This window comes from Alligator mississippiensis, chromosome 3 (genome assembly GCF_030867095.1).
Source record: "Alligator mississippiensis isolate rAllMis1 chromosome 3, rAllMis1, whole genome shotgun sequence".
NCBI lineage: Eukaryota > Metazoa > Chordata > Crocodylia > Alligatoridae > Alligator > Alligator mississippiensis.
In genome coordinates this window covers 251192785-251209726 of record NC_081826.1, presented here as the reverse complement: position 1 = coordinate 251209726, position 16942 = coordinate 251192785, and the positions used below count along the sequence as shown (strand labels likewise).

The 16942-nt window shown below is 40.2% G+C and overlaps 1 protein-coding gene across 3 annotated transcripts in view; it reads right to left on the bottom strand.

Moving 5' to 3' along the window:
- OCLN (occludin) overlaps positions 1-16942 on the bottom strand; it is a 27061-nt gene extending 10119 nt beyond the window's left edge. For 2 of the 3 annotated variants that reach the window (XM_014595409.3, XM_059725075.1), the window contains exons 1-5: positions 11659-11721; positions 11115-11206; positions 9827-10481; positions 6678-6836; positions 656-798 (exon numbers count right to left, since the gene is read on the bottom strand). In XM_014595409.3, coding sequence (XP_014450895.1) covers positions 656-798; positions 6678-6836; positions 9827-10481; positions 11115-11161 — 1004 coding nt within the window. In that variant the 5' untranslated portion in view covers positions 11162-11206; positions 11659-11721. Of the gene's footprint in view, positions 1-655; positions 799-6677; positions 6837-9826; positions 10482-11114; positions 11207-11658; positions 11722-16866 lie in introns of those variants that run through there. The other variant, XM_006269982.3, reaches the window with a different exon arrangement.

Below are 16942 nucleotides of genomic sequence, written 5' to 3'. Positions count from 1 at the left end.
AAGTATGGACACAAGTGCAAAGTAGCTAGTACATTATACATTCATAGCTACTAAATTGTGCATTAACTTCCCTGGGCCAATAAACATAATAGTAAGAATCGTGAGTTAGATTTCAACTCACAACTAAGATGGAGAGTTTTATGCAAATGACATTAATTAAAAAAAATATTCCAGAAACAGACTAATATGGATAAAGACACACAAAAGGAATCATAATTTCCTAGGTTATCTGTACAGACTGACTAGCAACATTTTACATCAAAATGATATAATTAATTAAAAAAAGTGGTGTAGCATTGAGACTAGCCCTTTCAGTTGTAGATGGATGAAGCTCATAGGTCAATTAAGTTTGCTTGATTTTGTTTTTAATCTACTAACAAAGAAGTACGTTCAACACAAAGCCTACACAATATCATAAAGCCACAGCACTGTACTGACACAGTGAATGAGCAGTCAGTATACACAGGTTAAGAAATATTAAAAAAAACTCTGTTCCCCACCTCTCTTTTTTCCTCCCCTGCACATGTTAAATTCTTCTGCTGTTCAGGAAGAATCTCTCTCTGATTTCAAAGGGGAAAGGGTCTAGCTCTAGAATGATTTGTTTCCTTACCTTTCTAATGATTTGCAAAGACCAAACTAAGAAGAGTTTACTTACTGTGAATATTTATAAGTATTGTCTGTATAACCTTTGCATTCATTAGCTTTTGAATAAACTGGATGTGTCATAGAAGTAGGAAGTTGATCTTGGCAGTCCAATACTGGCACTATTTCTGAACATCCTGTTTTTGTGTTTTTTGGCTGGGGAAAGAACACAAAATTCTCATAAAAAATGCAGAGATAATATGTAGTAATGCAGTATTAATGCACTAATATCACAGTTTTGTGGCTGAACGCTCATTTTTTTCACTTCAGCCATTTGCTTTCAGTTTTTCTTTTTTTAAGAAAAATGTTTTCAAATCTAGAAGCACATATGTCCCTATTAAAGAAGCAAACTGTTATTTACAGAAGACAGTCCTGAGCTGTTAACAGCATTACATTGTTGTCAGACGTTCTATTTTAATAGTGGCACACTTTACGATATTTGACAAGAAAGAAGTTGTTGAGACTCATTTGTAAATAAGTTAACTTAAAAAGGGTGCTTTCAAAAGGGCTGGGATAGTAGCAGGTCTTATCTTAATTGAGAGGCTAAGAATTTTAAATCTTTAAATAGAAGCTTGCTTTATTTCAAATGCATATATGTATATGGGAATGTAATTGCTGTGGGAAGAACCTTCACATAATACCATTGTGTCAGAAGGACAGTGTATGTTAGAACAGCAACAGTTCTACGCTATATAGCACTGAAAGTACAAGGTTTATAGTGTCAAAATCCATGCATCCTGCATTGTACCTTTAAAGAAGTATTCCACTGCACGCTAAAGGAGACTTTTGTACCATGAGCATTTCTGAAATTAGATTACAAATCCAGGTCTATCACTTAATCAAGCTTGCCTCAGCTGCTACTTTTGTTCTGCTTCACACAATGGCAATGTTCAATTGTCATGGTGCCCTGTGACCAGTGGAGTCCCTCAAGGCTCTGTCCTTGGACCTATATTGTTCAACATCTTCATTCGTGATGTGAACATTGGAGTCAATGTTCTCCACCTTGGGAAGAAAAACCTGCAGCATGCTTATAGGCTTGGCAGTGCTACACTGGCTAACACTACAGAAGAAAGAGACTTGGGAGGTCATCACTGACCACAAGATGAACATGAGCCTTCAGTGTGATGCTGTGGCTAGTAAAGTGACCAAAATGCTGGTTTGCATCCATAGATGCTTCTCAACCAAATACCAGGACGTCATTCTCCCGTTGTATTCGGCCTTGGTGAGGCTGCAGCTGGAGTACTACGTCCAGTTTTGGGCCCCACAATTCAAAAAGGATGTGGAGAAGCTTGAGAGAGTCCAGAGAAGAGCCACGCACATGATCAGAGGTCAGGAAAACAGACCTTACGACAACAGACTGAGAGCTATGAGACCCTTTAGCCTGTAAAAGCACAGGCTCATGGGTGATCTGATGGCCACCTATAAGTTTATCAGGGGTGACCACCAGTATCTGGGGGAACATTTGTTCACCAGAGCACCCCAAGGGATGACAAGGTCGAACGGTTATAAACTGCAAGACCGTTTCAAGTTGGACATAAGGAAGAATTTCTTTAGTGTCCAAGCCCCCAAGGTCTGAAATAGCCTGCCATCGGAGGTGGTTCAAGCACCTACATTGAACACCTTCAAGAGTAAATTGGATGCTATCTTGCTGGGATTCTATGCCTCAGTTGACTTCCTGCCCTTCGGGCAGGGGGCTGGACTCGATCTTTTGAGGTCCCTTCCAGCCACAATGTCTATGAAATATATGAAATGTTGCCTGATGTCATACATATTGCCACTAAAAGTAGGGCCTTTTATGCATATACATAACCATAAGGAAGAACTTCACAGAAACCATGTCACTTATGTAACTAAGTATCTGAATGTAAGGGCCTTACTGAACTAAAAAAGAGCAGATCTCTTTTAAGCCAGGTATTCACGATATTCAAAGCATGCTACTGTCTTTCTTAAAGGTATCTTTCTCTCTTCTTGTAGATTTGAAAATGCAGATTTTGCATATTTTTCTGCCTCAATTATTAAGCTCCTCAGTTACTTTAAAAATTCTGGTCAGCTATTCTGGGTTCCTCCCTGACACCTGGAGAAACTGACATCATAAGAAGGCAAGAGATGATAGGGAAAGATTTTGGTCCACATATTTAAGTCTGTGTTTGTTAATATCAGTTTAACTCTACTTTCCAATTAGTATTTGGGAGAGAGGCCTTATAAGACCCAGCACCACCCTTGTCCTGGGAGTTAGATTGGACATGTTCCAAATTATAAATTGTCCAAAGTCTTTCAGTAGATCAGGTAACTAGACTTCTCTTTGGTGATACATTATTTCAGCTTTAAAACAGTTTTCATATCTTCTATTTAGAGTATAAAACAGCCAAAAATATCCCCAAAAAACAATTTTAACATCTCCACTTTGCAAGTCCTTTAATGTTTTACTCGCTTTGGTGTCTTAGGAAAATGACAGAAATGGTTTATTTCAGAATAAGTGTTATGTTGTAATGGGCAGTATATTAGCAAGCTATTGATACGTGCCAGACTTATTTCCTCTTGAATTCCCACTGCAATAGCACAGATGAACTTCAAAGGGAATGCTTGCCACTTCCCTTCCCAGCTTACCTTTTGCTGGAGAATTTAATCAAAGAGTTTCAAAGCTCAAGTTCAAACAAATAGAAGTTGTTTTCAAGCTCCAAATTAGGAATTTAGGACACAGTGGTGAGGTGGCATAAGACAGATGCACTATAAGGGTTCTGTTCTCACCCTGGTTGCAAGCCTCTCTGCAACTTTTAACAAGTCAGACTTAGCATTCGATGTCCATTTGATAGATAAGATAAGGTTCCTCAGTTACCTTATCTTATCTAGCAAATAGACATAATAAATTAAAGACTTGTTTTAACGGGGAATCAGTGTAAATAATACAATGATGGATAGCATAAAAACCTAAATAAAAAAGTGTCAAGTATCTAGGTTGTAGCCATATTGGTCTAGAGGCAAAAGGAATCAGAACTTGTGGTAGAGGTGATATCTTTCATTAAACCAACTCGATTTTTGCAAAAAAAAAAAAAAAAAAAAAAAAAAAAAAAAAGTATTTATTTACAAGTTTTGGTGCACAAGCACCCTTCTTCAGGCATAGGAAAAAAGATTATAGAAGTTCTCCTAGGTAGAAATGAAAGTTCGTATTTCATAGGAGAGTTGAAGGTCCTGCTTACCATCAAACAATGTTGAGGTCAACAGACTATTCCAACTTTTCTCAAAGCCTAATCTGCATAAAATGAACTATTCCAAGCAGGAGATTTTACCACACCTTTAACTTTCCTATGAAATATGAACTCTAAATTCTACCTAGGATAACTTTTTCAATCTTTTCTCCTATGCCTGAAGAAGGGTGCTTGTGCTTAAAAGCTTGCAAATAAACATTTTTTTTGCACAAATCTAGTTGGTCTAATAAAAGGTATCACCTCTACCACAAATTCTGATCTGATTCCTAAATAAAAGTGGCCACTTTGATCATTTTTTTATCTATGTTTCTTTTATCTTTTGAAAGTTAACAGCCAAAACGAATTTCCATCACCATATTTTCTTCCTTCTCAGCTTAACTGACAGTGAAGCATGTTTAGTTTTCAAACAATGACAGTTTCTGTAACATTTAAACTTCAGTTTTTAGACAAAGCCATTTTTAGACTTAACTCTAATTTTACTTTTTGTATTGTAATGTGATTTTGTGGGGTAAAGGAGCACAGTGAAACAGCATTTTGCAGAAAACTTAAATTCATTTTAAAAGGTACTTAATTTAATCTGATTATTCAGAGTGCTCTAGTTCTGAAGAAGATCTCAACAGTTTCTAAGGATGATTTTTATTGTTGGTTGGGGGGCAAGGGAGAGGGAAGCAGGGAATGTTTGGACTTACACAGATAACCAAAACTAGACTTGCAATGTCATCACTATACCCCCAACACAGTACTGAAACCCAGATCAGGTACCCTAAACCACATATCTACTACTTAAGCAAAAACATGCTTATTGGCTATAACATCATCTTTATATTCTAAGAGGTAACCATCCACTAACATATTCATATGTACAATATCCAATCATGCTGTTGCTGGAGTGACAGAAAACTCCAAGTGACATTTTGAAAGTAAAAATGGACCTCAAGATTATCTAAAACATGAAACCAAAATTTTCTGAAGACTAAATTAAGCCAGCAGATGAGTTAATGGAGAACTGACTATATACAAAATGTAAAGCAGTAACAAGCCATTATAGAGCAAAGAGAAGATAAAGAAACTTTAGGCAGTTTAACCTAAGACTCAAAAAATCTGACAGTTTTCTTCTCTGTTGCTTCCAGAATAAGTCTGGCAGTATTCATCCCAAAACGGCTTCCCAAGCAAAGGTTATAAAAATTAAAAGAGAACTTTGAAAGCTAGTTGCAACCTTTAACTACAAAAGGGTTGTTATTATTATTTCCCTATACTGAAGATAGAGGAGGCGGGGGAGAGAGAGAGAGAAATGGTTTTCAGTTTTGGCAGAAAGAGAAAGTGTAAGAAAATGTGAACAACTCAAACTATAAGTCTACATGGCCACCATGTACTATGACAACACACTTAGGTGTTTTATTTCACCAGGCACACAAGTTCTTTTGGTAAATCTGGTATCTTTTATTAGACCAACTAAAATATTTGGAAAAAAAATCTTCTTAGCGTGCTTTCGAGCACAAACACCCTTCGTCAGGCTGAGGAAGCATCTGCAGATGGTCTGTGGTCTTCCTGGATGGAGTGGTCTGGTCATTTACAGTGCTGTTCTACTTTCCTGTTCTCTGTCACTGGGAAAGTGTCAAATAAGCCAGTACCACACACTAATCACAGGCTGCTAAAAAAGGCACACACCAAAATCCTGTATACATGTAGCTACAAGTTATAAAGAGACACATATGAAGCAATCCAGTAAAATAAGTCAGTGAGGACACTCAGTTTTGTAAAAGTGCTCTCAGTAAAAGAAGTTAATCAGGATTGGGTTTCACCACATAAAGAAGCACAATTAGAATTAATAAATGTCAGATCTCTCAGCAAGGTATCTAGAGAGGTTAACTAAGAGATAGTACACAGGAGTACTGTTATAGTTTTGTTGCAGACAGTATTCCAAAAGCAGAATACAGACCAGATTTTTATTTAAAGATAAAAATGTATGACTAATATTTTAGGGGTGTACTTGGTAGCCATGTTGGTCAGAGACAAAAAGACATACAAAAAACTAGAACTCTTGGTTCCAAAATGGTACCTTTTATTAGACCAACTGGAAAATAGCAAGAAAATTGTCCTTTTCTGCAAGCTTTTGGGAGCAAAGTCCCTTTGTCAGGCTCTGGGAAGAGTGTAGATGGTACAAGATGGTTTAAACTTCATTGCAGAACAACAAGGAAGTTTTTTTGCCTCCCTGCCAGCCATCTGACACCTCCAGGGAAGGAATTCTACCTGATCAACACATCAAATTGCTACTCAACACAGCTCACAAGACACTCATGGACCCAGAGGGACAGACTTCCATCTTTAGCTCTCTCTGTGCAAAAATTAAGTTTATTTCCTACCTATGGGGACTTTTTACCATCTTGTACCATCTACACTTTTCCCAGAGCCTGACAAAGGGACTTTGCTCCCAAAAGCTTGCAGAAAAGGATAATTTTCTTGCCATTTTCCAGTTGGTCTAATAAAAGGTATCATTTTGGAACCAAGAGTTCTAGTTTTTTGTAAGACCAATATTTTCACATTGTTCTTGTTGTTTGAAATAGCCCATTGTGAAATCTGACATCTAATTGAACAATTACTTATACGCTTGCTGTTCTATTGCTTGTAATTGCAGAGACACTGTTAGTGGTGGACTTATGTGAGTTTGTTTAAAAAAAAAAATCAATAGTATATTATTGTTTTAAATGAAGTTTTGTACAATGATACTATATATAATGGTAGAACCAAAATTTGGGGCTTGAATCCTTCAGTTTGAGTAGGATTGATGGTTTATGCCCATTTAGACCAAGCAACTAATACTTAACTTACCCATTCTTGTATCTTAGGTGCTGGTTCACAAACCTGTCTTCTATACCACATGATGTTCCTTTTACCACAACAGTGTATCCTATTTCGAGTTATTAGAGCCAAGATGATGATTGCGATAAGACCCAAAATAATCAAGCACACCAACACAATGGAAATAATCTAAAAAAAGGAAAAGAAAGAGCAGATATTTTTATATGATTTATAACAGCCAGCAACCTAATTTAAAGAAATATCCTCACTTCTTCCCAGAGATTCCAAATATCTAAACCAACAAATCAGCTTTGCAGCCTATCTAGTGAGAGAGTACAGCCTTGTGGAAGTTTACTGCCACCATTTCACTCCAAAAAGAATGCCAATAGGGTATTGCACCTGCACTGATTTTAACTCTGCCACAGTAAGGCAGGGAGGGAACTTTCTGTAGAAATGCCAGCTATTAATGTTTTTTAGTGACATCGAAAAGATGACATCCAGTGGAATGTTTTAAGTGAATTAGTATGCATAATATTTTTTCTTCCTTGACCATGCAAGAGACATATTAGGTTTTTTCTGTAAAACCGGGAAGTTTGGGAAGTCCCCAGATTATTTATTAAGAGCTTTTGTGCTTTGAGAGGCTGAAGGTTTTAGATTTTTTTAAAAGAAGCTTCCTTTATTCCAAATGTGAATTTATCTTGAAAGGGCATTTATAGAAGAAAGTGATTTTAAACACTGCTGAGAAACAGATGTGTCTACATGTGCATTAACACACTTTAGTTAATACACATTAAATCTAGTACCTCCATTGTGAGGTACTAGGAAAATGTGCATTAGTGTGTCTTAATGTACATTAACTAAAGAGCATGGGGTGCCTGTACACAAGCACAGAGGCCACTCCAATGTGTTATAATTAGAGTGCATTGGAGCAGACTCGATTCAAGTCTGCTGGAACATGATAATTACTGCACTCCAGCAGCCTCCTGCGCCTCATGTATCAGTGTCCCTGTGCTTTAAAATGGTAGCGGGAGCACTTGAACTAAAGCTTGTCAAACAAGTTTTAATTCAAGTGCCCCCACCACCATTTTGAAGCATGAGGATGCTGATACATGAGACACTGTAGCACCTTAATTAGAGTGTCTCTCTTTAATAAGAGAGAGACAGAGAGAGAGAGAGAGAGAGAGAGAGAGATTTGAATGAAACATTCCTCTGCCAGCACAAATATGCCAGTGAAAAACTAAAAGCACAATAAAAAGGAAAAAGAGGTTTACTATTTATATCAGGAGACCACAGGTCTACTATATTTGCAGAAAAATTTCCTGACTCAAATATGTAAGCCAGGCAAAAAAGTAAAGTGTGGGATACTAAACAATAATATGGTAAATTCTGGCATTCTTAAAACAGAATGCAATGCATAAATTCTATTTATAGATCATAGACACTTTGTAACCTTATCAGTCAAACAGGTTTTCAAGTACACTACTTTAAATTTACAGAAACCTAACATAGTGGCTTCTGTTGCTAAAGAATTAGTATTTAAAGTAGTATTTATTTGAAATATGAACCCCACTTTTTTTTTCACAAAGGAATTGCTATGATTTATCATGCTGATTTTTTTTCTTTCATGGGGACAGCTAATATGAATATGACATGGATAAGTAGATTAGAAAAATCTCAAATTCCTATATAAATACATTAAAAGGAAAGGTTAGCTTCCAGTAGCATTACCGGGGGGTGGGAAAGTAGGGCACCAGCCTGAGATGCCAAATTAGAGGGGACACCAGAATGATGGTCCTTGGGAAACCCATACCATGGGCTGCTATTGGTGATGTGCAAATGCACAGCCTGGGCAGCTGGAACCCACACTACAGCAACAGCAGCTGAAGTGTGGTGAACCAGTGCTGCAATAGGTAACACTCTGCCCTGCCATCCCATCGCTCTCCAGTGCTCAGCACAAAATCCACCCACCCCTTTCTACCCAGGCCACAGAAATAGCTAGCTAAGTAACTATGCCTTTGATAGCTCCCTTTACTGTAACTGGAGTTTTTGGATGAGAAGTGAAAGGTTTAATACCTTTAAACAGACAATAAAGGAGCTTATTAGATTACATGTGCTCTAGAAATTACTGTACAATGTGTATGAAGTATGTTTGGCTGTTCATATTTGTCTAGAGGTTTTAGAAACACTGAAGTAAGGAACGTGGTATTTGAAGGAATGATCTAAGGCAGTGACTCTCAGCCAAGCTGATGGGGCACCCTGAGATATTGCAAGATTTTTGAAGGATGTCGCAAGGAGATAAATTCAGGCTTCCTCCCTGTCCACTGCCCAGTCCCTCTGGAAGGAGGCAAGCACTACAATAAATAAATTAGTTTTCAAAAGAGGGTGCTGCTCAACTCATAAAACTTACAGAGGGATGCTTTGAGTCAAACAAGGTGTCTCAAGTTTAAAAAGGCTGAGAACCACTGGAATAATGAAAGCAAGTTTACTAGCTAGATCAGTGGTCAGCAGGCCAACAGGCCAGATGACTAGTGCCCAGTCAGTCTGCAGGCTGGATCCAGCTCGTGGTCCCAATCCAGCATCCAGGGCAGTCATGGTGGGACTCCATCCAGCCATGTGGAGGGCAGAGGGATGCCTGGCCCCATACTGGCCCCGGGGGGGGGGAAGGGGCTTGAGGAAGCCCCAGCCTGGCCCTGTGGAAGAGGGAAGGGTGTGTGGTCTGGCCCCGATCCAGCTGAAGGGAGCATGGCCCAGCCCCAACCCACTGCTTCTGGCTTCAGTTTTGGGATACTTCAGTGGGGGACGGTGGCTGTATTAAATTCCACTGCTTCCCCACCACCGTATTTCCTGATGTATGGGATGCTCTATGGGCCCGATATCATGGCTGCACAGGCTGCATTTGGCCTGCAGGCTAGAGGTTGAGCACCCCTGAGCTAGATTAATAGAAAGATATCCTGTTCAAGGCAAAGCCATCCCAGACAAATGTTTACCTCACCTGCATTTAAGAACTTCCAGTAATAGATATTCCCCAATTTCTCTAGGTAATCCAAAACCTAACTACACACATAGTTAGACAGTTAGAGTATATCTAGATTCTGTATATGCCCAAAGTTTTGTTTAAAAAACAAATGCAAGTATGTTATTTAACTGGCTAAAAGGGGGGGGGGGAAGAGATTACATACCTCTTCGATATCCAAAATACAGTAATGATACCAGTACAGGTAGACATAGATTCCTGAATTTGTAGATGAAAAATACTCAATGCACAGAGCACAAATCTGAGTGTAGAACACTGATCCAGAAGCTGTGATATATGGGCTTACTGCTAATATATATACTATGCCAGAAATTAATAATAAGAAACCTAGAATGCAACTAACAATTATTAAACATATATAATATCTTCCTGTTCGGCACATACATGGATTAACAAGACTTAATATAAAAATTGCCACTGCAATAATAAAGCAAAAAGCTGCCACTATAAGTATAAAAACTTTAGCAGCCCATTGATCCATGTAACCTCCTCTAGTAGATGAGCTTCCATAACCATAGCTGCTTCCAAAACCACTTCCTAAATATCCAGGAAATCCTATACCAGATGTCATAGAAGAACTTCCATAAAAGTTGAGATCCCAAGACAATGTGCAAGCAACAGCAACAAAAAGGCCTATGCACATGATTATAATGATAAATGACATAATCTTGATTATTCCTGGGGGCGAGGTACATTTGTAGAAATGTTGGAATTCATTTTCTGGACAGCAGGTATACTCTGGTTGACAGCACCGTTCCTCATCACATGTATTGTTATTTTGTGGACAACTAGAAAGTTTGCTGAAATTAAATGAAAACTGTAGTTAAAAAACTGTTTGTTTTCAGGCAGTAGTGAAACATTAAATTTTCAGTGTATTACATAAAAACATAGTCTTACTGTTTTTAGGGCAGACTAATTTAAAGAGTAGCAAGGTGGAGCCACTTAAAAACAAGAGAGAAATATTCTAAATCTAAAGCATATACCTCCATACCTCCAACAAGGGGGAATTTATTCTCCCCTAGTGCTTTTGCTATGGTGGGCTACAAATAATATTGGAAGAAGGCTGAAATAAACACTTGTCAGTAATATCGTCAAAGTAGATTATGGAAAACTTTGAATATGTTTAATGTAGATTACAGCATTTAAAATGACAATGCTTGATTAGTTTACTGACTAGAGAAACAGATTAATGCATCATGTAAAGCAGGAAACAAGTAAAATGGAACATCTTAAATGTTTAAATCAGCAGCAAGACAGTAGATTTCAGTCTTGTGACTGTTTAATTAAACAAGGAAAGTCTTAACAGCAACAACTGATTTAGTCAACATAATTATTTTTAAGAGCTGTGCACAAGAACTATTAAAGTTATTGGTTCTGACCAGGTACAATACTTAACTATGGTAAATTAAATTGTTAAGCAAAACAGAACTCACAGTTCTGATCGATAAGGTGGAGGATTTCCAAAAGATCTGGACAACATAGTTGAAGTGCGGGGCTGCTAAATTCCAAGATGTACTTTTGGTAACTGAAAAAAATTACAATCTTAGTAATAAAACATTGTAAATAATATAATCTTAATGATACATATCATAGTAGCTATACACTATTGTTAGATAGGATTGTTAAGCAATAGCACAGAGATTTATTAAATATATAGCCCTAATGAAAAGGCAAGTGGTCAAATCACAGGTTTTTTGTCCAAAGTTTTCTTTCAAGAGATTTCAGGCCCCACTCAGTGGACCTGGGCCCTGTGCTTTCCTGTTGGGTGTGCTCCCCTAGCCTTTCCCCTCCATGGGGTAAGGCAGTGGGGACTGAGGCTTTTTGGTGCCCCATCCTCACCCCATCCTCATCTTTCACTGGGGACGCACAGGTGTGGCATTTCCTGAGGACTGCCCCACCACACCATCCTCCCCAGTAGGGTGTAGTTTTAGGTCATTCTGCAGGACCATGAACCTCCTCCATCCCCATAGCTCCTACCCTGAACTCCAGGTGTTGTAGGAGAAGCAGCTCTGTCCAGGCAACTCCGTCTGGCTCCCTGCAGCAACTATTGGTGTTACTGCTCAGGGCCTGCTCTTATTCACCAGCAGCCGGGCCCTCCTCCAATCAGGCAGCCTCCTGATGGTGATGTGACCCACCTGACTGGCTCTGCAGTCGCCTACAGGCTGCTCAGCTGCCTGTTCAGGCCCTTAAAGTGGCAGGCACCAAAGGTACCCTGCTACACCCTCCTAATTTTCACCAGAAGGCTGGGACCAGCCTCCAAAATCCAGAACTGTTCCAGCTAATCTAGGACATGTGAGGTCATGCTACCTATAGCACTCACAACTGTTGCCAAATTGAAATTTAGAGCAGCCCAGTTCTGCATGTGGGCCAGCAGTATACTTCTGCCTCCAATCAGATCCTCTTGATCACATCCTGCCTTCAATCAGCCAATCAGTGATCAGCAGGGCAGAAATAGCCAGAGCCAACAGCCTGAGTGAATCCTTGCCAGGGCCAAGAAGATTCTTCCTCTCACCTCACCCCATCATTCTTCTGGACTCAGCAAAAGCCCCTCTCCACCCTTACCCCTCTGCTCAGGACAGGAATAGCTGGCTATGCCTGTGGTGGAGGTCAAGCAGTCAGGATACCTAGGGTGGTCCCTCACCCGGGGTGAGAAGCTAATCCCCAGCCCAGGGAGCTAACCCCCATGGGGTGCAGAGGTGGGCCAGCCCCTGGCCCTTTCATTAGTGGGCTCTCCCCATGTAGAGGACTTAACTCCCACCAGGGCTGTTCCTGGGTCCCTGGGGAATCTGTGCCACAGGGCTGCTGCAGCTGGTGTCTTCCTGCCATCCCCAAGCTGCAGCAGCAACTGCTAGAGTGCAAGGAGCCTGGGGACATGGAGCTGGGTAGAAGATAGTATTCCTCCACTTCTCCTACTGTGGGGACAGTATCCTTCCTCTGCCTTGCCCCTACCATGCTCTGCCCAGGGTGCTGAAGGAGTGCTGTATGCCTCTGCCTCATTGCCTCCCCCTTCACTGCCCCACCCCCCTTTCAAAATCTTAGATCTGCCCATGTTTGCTGGTAAATATTATTTGCTGGGCTTGTTGATACATATATTTTATTGAAACTTTGCTGGGATTCCAGGATTTAAGATGTTTGTTTCTTCTCCCCATATGAGCAAGATCAGGTGGCATGATCAAGTGCATGATATGCATGATGAGGAAGCAACCCAGACAAACCTGTCACTAGGCTTGAATTAATCCATGCCCCAGCCCACAATTTATGTGTACATGTTTTTTCTATACATGAAAATTTATGATGGGGATAGTTTGTTTAAATTTTGTAATCTTGTAATCACTGTTCTTGAGAATGCCCCCCAAACATAAAAGTGGTGTAAAAACATGGAAGAAAAAGAAGGAAGAGTTTAAACTGTCTGCAGAACTACCCAAAATAAGCAAATGCTTTCAATGTGTTGACATTAGTGACTGTGATTGCAACAGGAAGAGTAATAACTGTGAGCTTACAGGAGTACAAAATAATAATATATCACATACTAGTTCTTAGACATAAAAACAGTATAAACAGTTTGATCATAGTGTAGGAAGAAACACTGGTAGTGCTCTATTAAATGAGGATGAGTCTGGCAAAATAAACTATGAATTAGCAAATCCTAGAAAATATTCTAGAGTGTTGAAAATATATCCCAAAGAGCAAGGATGTTTCCCATTAGAGATTCCAAACAGTCAAATGAAAAGATATATAAGTTCACAAGGTTCATATATAACCAAGGGACCATTTACACAGGATAGAAAACAAAGTGGGCAGTGTTTTTCTAGAAGGTATTACACCAAGAGCACAAAAGTAATCATACTCTGCTCTGTTATTCACCTAAGGTTGACAGTACGTACTACAAGACATTTTGGCTCTTTGCTGACCATATGTCTTCTACATGCAATGCAGCATGGGTCAGAGGTGTTAGAGACTGGCATCATTTAACTGAAAGGACAGATATTCACGAAACTTTACATTCGCCCTTAAATGCATGCCTAGTGTTTCTGCAGTGGAGATTACATGGCATTACTATTGACAAAGATAACAGAAAAGAAATCAAGAAAACAAAGAACGTCTGGAGGCAAATCTTGAGTGTCTCATCAATGTGACTTTAACAATGACAATATGTAACCTCACTTCCAGGGGACACAGAGAGGTTTTAGGTGATGTTAACAATGGAAATTCTTTCAATCAATGAATTCTTGGGTAATACAATCCAGTGCTGAAACAGCTAATTAATAAACCAAAAAATTCTGTTCAGTATTTAAAGCATTCAGAATGATATCACTAAATTACTGTCAAAATATGTTGAGAGAGAGAGAGTTGAAGAAATCAGAAGTAGACCATTTTTCTCTGTTATTAATACAAGCCAAGATATTGCAAAAATTGACCAGCTAAGTCAAGTTTTTTCTTATGCAACAGTAGAAGCCAATTATGTGAATATAGCAATTGGTGTGAAAATTAATGCGGCTTTTCTGGAATTTCATGAAATATCTGATCAAAGTGGTGCTGTTCTTGAACAGGAAATTGTGGACTACATCAAAGGAAAAGGGTTGGACACATCAAAGTGTTGCAGTCAAGGATGTAATGGGACTGCAGATACAAACAGTGGTTATTCCAGAGTGCAGGCAAGAAAATCTATGAGAGAACTGAATGGAGAATATGTACACTGTGGTGCCTACAGTTTGAACCTTACACTTAATGGCTGTGCTCAGGGAATACTGGAAATAAAATGTTTTTATGAGGTGATTGAAAGAGTCTACACTTTCTTTGGACGTAGCATAAAGCAACAGACCATGTTATCTGAATTAGCTTCTGTCTTAAAGCTTGTCAGTAACATTACTGTGAAGAGACTATATCCATTATGCATGTCCTCAAGAAACAAATCGGTCATTGCTTTGTGATTTTGCTATGTGGATATAATGAAGATGCTTTCCAGAATAATTCTCCTGAGTGAAAAGGTCAATGAACATAGCAAAGCTTTGAATTAAAAATAAAAATCTTAGAAACTTTCAATTGTGTATTTCTGGTGTGTTCCAAACAACAATTCTGGAACCCATAAATTCTGTCCCTAGGTACCTACAATCTACAATCTACTATCTGTCCCTAGGTACCTACACTCTAATGACATATTTAGCCAAACTAAACACCATTAGGATGTCAGTAGAGTGGGGTTTGGAAGTTAAGTTTGAATTGAACCAAGGAAAGAAAATGAAAACATGCTTTGATGAATTATGCGAGACTGAAAGATTGAACAATGCCAGGAGATATTTCAAAATTAATGTGTCCAATGATTGTTTGAATATCATTTTAGCCCAGTTGTCAAGTCATTTCCATAGTTTGGATGCAGTTGTTCCAAAGCTTAATGTAATTCTACTGAAGAAACTTGTAAGAGCAACTGATGAAGAGCTGAAGAAAGAAGCTGAAAAGCTAGTGAAACAATACAACAGGGACTTTTCTGTTGCCTTGCCTGGAAAATTACTTGCATGTCTAACAGAAATGCTGAAGTTACTTACAGAGGAAGATTTGGCTAAAGTATGAATTGTTGATAACAGTGCTTTATCATCAAGGTTGTCTGAAGTATGTATGGCAATTGCGATATTTATAACAATCCCCAGAACAATATCAGGTGCTGAACGTTCCTTCTTGAACTCAAAATAATTAAGAATTATCTGCACAGCACAATGAGTCAAGAAAAGCTTTATGGTTTAGCAATCTTGTCTATTGGAAAGGAGAGGGCTAGGAAACATAGCTCAGACCAGGTTATTGATGAATTTGCAGACAGAAATGCACAAAATATAAAGTTGTAGTAATAGTATTGAGTGGAGTATAACTATTATTTTACTAGGCAGGCAAGGTTTTTTGGGTAGATGTGATATCTTTATTAAACCAACTTCGTAGTTGGAAAAAAGTTCTAGCAAGCTTTGAGGGGCAGTCACCCTTCTTCAGGCATAGGGAATTTCTGCTATTATTTTACTATTTATTTGTACTTAAATATATTATTTATTACTATATGCATGTTTGTATATGTGGTGGTACCCAGTAACCCACCAAAGGCGCACTCTCCACGGTCTCCCAAAACCAATGGCTGCCAATGGTGGTGCGTGTTTGTGCTTTATATGGTTTTTCAATGGGGGCTCAAAATGATACACTGGGGCATTCCCTAGTCCCTCCACTAATCAGAGTTTGGGTGGATCTAGACTTTTGAAAAAGGGGAGTGCAGATGGTGGATGGTGAGGTGCATCATCACTTATCAAATGCATATTTTTCTCCAGTTAGAAATAAGCAAGATGCTTTACTAATAGACTAGGAGCCTAGGGCTGTGTTATTCCATGTAAGATGGAAGCAAAAACAAATATTACTTCACTGGGATGTGTTAAAAACCATCAGCAGGGCTCTGAGATAGGAGCTCCGGGACCAGGAGCCACTAAGAGACAGCAGAATTTCACAAGAAAGGCTTGCTGGGCTGGCAGGACATCAAGCCCAGTAGAAAGAAGAGAGGGTGGTAAACACTCCTGGAATGAAGATTTTAGACGCGAGCCGGTAGATGACAATTAGCCATTAAGTCAATTGGGTCCTTCAGCGCTGCCTGACTAGAAAAGCTGCTGTCGCTGCCAAGCAGCTGGTTTTCAACTCGGGGTGGAGCAGGGATCAAAGCGGTGCGCAAGGGTTGGGGTGCACCCTCCTGCACCCGCACAGCGGCAATGCCCGTGGGAGGCAGGCAAAGGGAGTGAGTGGGACTCTCGAGCAGGGGCCGGGAAACTAGGACCACTGTACAGCTCCGCTTCGTGCCTGGAGGCCGGGACAGGGGTTGGGGACTTGTTGCCGTTTTTGAACGCTTCTCTGGCGAGTGAGCAGTGCCCGAGGCTCTGAACCTCCCCTGAGGAGACGTCCAGGTCTGAAACATCTCCCACGGGGAACGGGGCCCCTCACGGGAGGGCCCTTGCGGCCCTCGAACTGGGAAAGGGAAGGAGCGGTACAGAGAGATGCCCGCAGCCTGCCCGGCTCCGCTTTGGCGCAGAGGCAGGGAAGAGCCCGAGCTCCTCCCGGGCAGACCCGCAGGACGCAGCCCGGAGCGGCCCCGGGACCCGCGCGCAGCGCCCGGCGCCCGCCCCCGGGGAAGGGGCTCGGGAGTCGCCCCGCGGGGGGAGCCCTTACCGTAATGCCCCGAATGCCTGTGCCCGTGACTTCCCTCTGCTGCCCCGCACCTCTCTGCGCTTGGGAGCCGCATCCT